General features: G+C 45.2%; 1 protein-coding gene across 1 annotated transcript; it reads right to left on the reverse strand.

Moving 5' to 3' along the window:
• Nucleotides 1-1,440: 1,440 nt before the first annotated feature.
• LOC123068189 (60S ribosomal protein L9) lies at nucleotides 1,441-3,239 on the reverse strand. Its single transcript, XM_044490677.1, has 3 exons — nucleotides 2,768-3,239; nucleotides 2,067-2,189; nucleotides 1,441-1,731 (listed from the first exon to the last, which is right to left on the reverse strand). Exons 1-3 carry the CDS (start codon nucleotides 3,128-3,130, stop codon nucleotides 1,648-1,650), a joined length of 570 nt encoding a protein of 189 aa, XP_044346612.1. The 5' UTR covers nucleotides 3,131-3,239; the 3' UTR covers nucleotides 1,441-1,647.
• Nucleotides 3,240-5,816: the final 2,577 nt, after the last annotated feature.

Below are 5,816 nucleotides of genomic sequence, written 5' to 3' on the forward strand. Positions count from 1 at the left end.
TTTGGCTTGTCGAGGTGGCTGGAAATTTGTAACCACCTGTAGTAATTGTCGGAGGAAGTCGAAAATTTGAAACCAAGCCACGGCTGAACTTGTTTGAGGGCAAGCTACTTCTTGCACTTTATACATCCTAGAACTTCCTATTTTGATAGATTGTAATTTTAGTAACCAGCTCTATATGTTCCATCACCATCCAATGAAAAGCATTGTAGAAAGGGCGCTGGCCGGCCGGCCCAATAGTTGGGCTGGTCGCACCCGAGCTGCCCGATGCAGCAGCCAGGGCCATCCGATCTGCACGCGAGCCCTTTGCTTCATCCCCTTCCCCTTGTGTCGTCTTTCTCTCAGAACATGAGACGCTCGCCGTCGACCGCCCCGCTCACAGCCATGGATTGCACCTCGTCGTTGTTGGTTTGCTTGCAACCTTGCCATTGGTTCGCCGTTCGCGTCCCTTGCCATGGCCGCCTCGTCTTGCATCTCCTGGCCATGGACGCTGCTCCAGTAGCGCCGTTCCTAGCACCGGTCGGCGTGGTTGTAGCGCACGACGGACCCCATTGTTGCAGCATTGGGTTGCGCTGCCCCGTCGTCTCGCCGACAACGCTCGATGTGCGGGTGGCGTCCCTCGCCGTCATCTCCTGGACTCCACTGCTTCACCCACTATGACCATCGCAGCAAAACAAAGAGGTGGATTTAGCTTTTGTTGATGCCGGTTGCAGCTCATCGAGGCAGGAGCAGCAGCATCCGTCGTCATCTCAACACCGCTTCCAGCTTTCCTAGGCAACGGTTCCAGCACCCGCATCGCGTGGTTGCAGCTCTGCTAGTAACCAGTTCCAGCAAAGAAAATCGGCTGCCAGGTCATAGCACTATGCAGCTCCGCCATGAAGGGTGTAGCAAATTCCCTCGCCGGTAGTAGCAAAAAAGAGCGACAATTGCAGCAAAAAGGTCGCTGCCATCGCACCATTGCTTGTGAATGCAGTTCCGGTAGTAGTTGGTTCCAGCATTTTTACCTACTGGTTTGAGCAGTTCTGGTTGTAGCTTTCGGCGACACAGGTTCCAACATCCCCCAGGCAACGTATGCAGCTTCCAGCGACATTGGTTCCAGCATCTCCCCACTGCTTCCAGCAAACCTCATGGCCGCATGTAGCACCTGCGTTGTCAGGCCGTGTCAAGGGAGAGGTGCGTGGGGTGGAGTCATGGAGGTGGCTGAGACAAGGGAAGAAGAAGCAATGGAGGAAAAACGAGTAGTCATACACAAACATTTCTATTTTAGAAACTACATAGATACAAAACTTGGCTGAGTAGGGACGAAACTGCAAGTGCCTCGCCCTGATTTTTTTTACAGTCAGAGGACACGTCAATCACTTGTTCTTCTCCATTGGCAAGTGTAGGTGTAGCACCAGTAACAGCAGGCAAAGTAGCGAACAAGGCTCAAGCAAACAAAAGACAGCAGCAGATAACAAGAGGTATTATCAACCTGCGAAACAAACACATCTCCAAGGAACAAGCCTCTCCAGTTACATGACACCCCTGATCGATCCAGTACAGATTGCAACCAACACATGTGATTCTTCACTCAAAAAAAAAACACCCACCCTATAAGGCAGTTTCTGTTAAAAGCTACAAAGGGGTTGCGGCAGATAGGTCACTACAACACTACTCTTCCTTGATGGCGCCCTTGTCGCTGACGTAGATACCGTCCAAGAACTTCCTGATGTCTTTGTTCTTCACATGGCATTTCTGGTTCGAGCAAAAAACAGAACATCAATGGTTAGCATAGAGATGATCGTCACTTCAATATCAAGATACAGCACATGCTGCGACTGCAACACTTGTAGGAGTACCAAGTAATAGTTCATTCATTCAGACAATACAGGCAAATGTTTCACTTAAATACTAGTGGGTGTTCCAATGAAACAAATCGCATCGACAGAACTAAACAGGCAGGTTCATCTAAAACTATAATACAGCAAGAATTCTCGAGATGCATATACAATATCTCATACAGAATAGGGTTCACAGTCAAACGAATATGCGAGTTTACAGTATAGATGCACATAGGCAAGGGCTCTAACCTGGTTGATCAAGGCAGCAGAGCGAGAGACGAGCTCAATGTCATTGCCATCAAGGACGATCTCATCCTTGACCTTCTCGGACCGCAGGATCGTCACACCGTCAAGCATGTCGACTTTCCTTACCTGTTCAAGGAAAGCAAGAACATCAGTACCATTTCATACATGATTTGAACAATGCACATATGTAGTAGTGTCACAAGAGATAAAAGCCAAACCGGACATCACAAACGTTCAATGTCAAATGTGGCATAGCACACTCAAGTTTGTCTTAGGCAGCACTATGGGTCAATCACCCAACAAAGACTAGAGTAGACAATGCTACTGACCCCTGTTCTGAGAACATTGGCATTGAGGGATCAAACATCTCAAATAAGCTTGACAGAACTGCTGCATTATTGGCATCAATGATCCCAATCCAAGGTGAACAAATTGCATTCATTCATATACCTACATGATTCCAATTACTCACAGAGGTGGATTGATGGGCAGAAGAAAGCTACATGCACATCACATATACAGAATGGTTCATGAACAGAGATTTGACTGCGTATAAACTAGTCCACTCAGTAATGTTTCTGCCGCAGCTAAACCAGAAGAACACATTTTCTATGCACAGGAAAAGCTGAGAACATCAGAGAAGCACTAAATCGAGCTCGCCGATCTGACTGTTTGGCCAAAAAGGAAAAAAAAAAGAAATTTACCTTCTTTTCGCCGAGGAAGTTCCTGATCTCGATGCCGCGGTTGGCGGCGGTGATGGAGGCGTTGATGGGGAAGTGGGCGTAGACGAAGCGCATCTTGTAGCGGAAGCCCTTGGTGACGCCGGTGATGAGGTTCTGGACGTGGGAGATGGCGGTGCGGATGGCGGCCATGGTCTTGCGGGTGCCGAACCAGGCGTCCACCTTGAGCTTCCGCCCGCCTTCCTGCAGCTGGAAGTCGAGGTTGAGGTGCTTGAAGTTGCGGGTCAGTGTCCCGCGCGGCCCCGTCACCGAGATCATCTTCGCCGACACCTTCACTGTCACCTCCTCCGGGATCTCCATCGTCTCCGACGCAAGGATCGTCTTCATCTTCGCCCGACGCTGCTTCTTCCTCCTCCTCGGCGACGGCGGTAGAGTGGTGGTGCGGCGGCGGTGCTGGGCTGTGCTGTGCGGACGGCGGCGGCGGCGGCGCGTCTGGCAAGGTGAGATCTTTTATAGCTGGCGTCGCTAGGGTTTTCTGTCCGTGGGCTGTGGGCTGTGGCAGAGAGGAGAGGGAATGGGGGTGGCCCTGGTTTGGCCCAATACTCCTCTTTTTTTTTCCATCCCGTTTACGACACTTGACAGCATGTGCGTGAATCAATCTGCGTCGGCCCAACATCAGTTACTCTTCTTCTTCTTCTTCTTCTTCTTCGGAATATATGTTAATGTCACCAAGGTCGTCTTGGTCTAGCGTTATGTTAATGCGACCAGGATGCCCGCGTTAACATCTGCCTGCCTAGATATGCCTTGTCGGTATACTTGGTGGAATTGCCGATCTCCGTTGTAGCTCCCGATGTCTGGAGCTACTTCAACAGTTCAATTTCAATCTTGCCCATTTGTAAGTGCTTTGAAGTTGCGGGTCGGCATTCCAAGCGGCCCCGTCACCATGATCATCTCCGCTGACACCTTCACGGTGTCCTCCTCCAGGATCTCCATCGTGTCCGACGCCATAATGGTCTTCCTCTTCGCTCGACACTCCTCTTCCTCCTCAGCAGCGGTAGAGTAGTGTGGCGGTTGTGCTGGGCTATTCGGGCGACGACGGTGGAGTGGTGTGGCGGTTGTGCTGGGATGTCCTGGCGGCAACAATGGCACACAAGGTGAATAGATATTCATATAACGTGGGGTCACTACGGTTGTGGCTCGCATGAGAGGGAATTTGTGGTCATGGGTTAGAAGTGGGCCCATTTTGAACCAAACGTCCTTTTTGTTTTTGTGCTTCATCTCGCAAGATCACTAATTGAAGAGTACTTCTTTTAAAGATCACTCCCACCTCCTCAAAGATCCTTTTTTCGTAGATATTCAAAACATTTTATCTCTTAAACCGCGCGTCCAAATCTCAAACCATTTTCACCCATGGATTCCTCGCGTCAAGATCTTCAAAATTAGATCCCGTGTTTATAGGTTTTGACGAACTTTTTTTTCACGAAAAAACCGAACAAAAAACACGAAGTGCGAGCATGTTTTTTTACCTTTGCAAAAGAGGCATGGTCGTGCCTCTCATGGAATCAAATTCGTGCCTCGCGGAAGGGAAAGAAAAAAGAAAATATTTTTCTCGTTTCCAATAGGCACGGTCGTATCCCCCGTGAAAGCAAATCCGTGCCTCTCACAGAAGGAAAGAAACATGTTGTTCTTGTTTTTCGAGCAGCATGACTGCGCCTCTCACGAAAAAGAAAAAAAAAGAAAATGCGGTTTTTCCCTTTTTCGATAGGCACGGCCATGCCTCTTGTGAAAAAAAACATGTTTTTTCGCAAAAATAATAATTTTCATTTTGTTTCGTTCAAAAGCTAAGAAAGACCGATGGAAAAACAAAAAGACAAAAAAATTCAGAAAAAACCGTCTGAAAAGCTGAAAACGCATGCGAAGACAAATCCGAAGGGAACGCCCAGAGCGCGACATGTAGCGGCGGCTGAGAGTGCGCCAAGTCCAAGTGATCGTTTGGAAGCTTCCAAAGATGCGCTCTTCAACTAGTTGCTTCCTTCATCTCGTTTTACACTTTGTAACATTACGTAGATCAATCTGCTATGCCCCAACAACATTTACTGTCACTTTTCTTTTGTAGTAAAAAGACCCGTAAATCCGGCAGATCGGGCGGCAAACATAACTAGCTTCGCCCATGGGTGGGCCGACTCAGTATGTGGCGGCGCGTGCTGCCGTTCACTAGTTCGTTTTTTCTGTTCATTTTTTCTGTTGTTTTTTATTTTTCTTGTCTGGTTCTTTCATGTTTTTTTGGTTTTTCCTATCCGGTTTTTTTCATTCATTTTCCTTCCCTTTTTCTTTCATTAATACATGGTGTATTTTTCATAATTCTGATATTTATTTAAAATGTTTAAAAAAAATCGAAATTCCAAAATTTGTTCCAGATTAAAAAATTGTTTACATATTTTAAAAAATCATGTTTCAAATAAATGTGCATAATTTTAAAAAATGTCATGTTTTTTTAAAAATTGTTAATGTTTTAGAAAATTTTAATGTTTTTTCAAATTTGCTCAAGTTTTTCTTGCTCATCTTCTGCTATTTTTTCCTTTTTCCTTTTTTTTCTCGAAAATATCAAAAAATGTCCGTGATTTCATAGAAATTTTTTTATAATTCAAAAAATAGTCACTCAATTTAAAAAATGTTCATATTTTCAAAGACAATTACATTTCAAAATATATTCTCGTTTTTAAATAATGACATATTCAAAAACTGGTGTGTTTTCAAATGTTGTTCATGGTTAAAAAATGTTCTCGTTTAAGATTTGTTCACAATTTCAAGAAATGCTCATATATTTGAAAAACAAATCGATATTTTCTAGTTTTTTAAGTTTTTTATTAAATTGAAATTTGCAATTTTACTCAAAATTTGGAATTAGTTCATAATTTAAACTACGTTCATTTTTCAAAAGAGAAAGGTGATCACAATTTTCCAAGGAATGGTCGAAAATTTTCAATTTCTTTGGATCTGTCGCTCTATTAGTTCTTTAATGTTCGTGTGGCCTATTAATCACTAACACTCAGCGGCTCAAGTGGTAAGGAAC

The sequence above is a fragment of the Triticum aestivum genome, chromosome 3B, assembly GCF_018294505.1.
Source record: "Triticum aestivum cultivar Chinese Spring chromosome 3B, IWGSC CS RefSeq v2.1, whole genome shotgun sequence".
NCBI classification, from domain to species: domain Eukaryota; kingdom Viridiplantae; phylum Streptophyta; class Magnoliopsida; order Poales; family Poaceae; genus Triticum; species Triticum aestivum.

Bases quoted from the DNA above. Each gene is read 5' to 3' on its own strand.
- LOC123068189 (XM_044490677.1), bottom strand. From the start codon at position 3,130: ATGAAGACGATCCTTGCGTCGGAGACGATGGAGATCCCGGAGGAGGTG. The intron at 2,190-2,767 runs GTAAATTTCTTT...TTCCTTGAACAG, and splicing joins ACTTCCTCGGCGAAAAGAAG to GTAAGGAAAGTCGACATGCT. The intron at 1,732-2,066 runs GTTAGAGCCCTT...TGCTCGAACCAG, and splicing joins CTGCTGCCTTGATCAACCAG to AAATGCCATGTGAAGAACAA.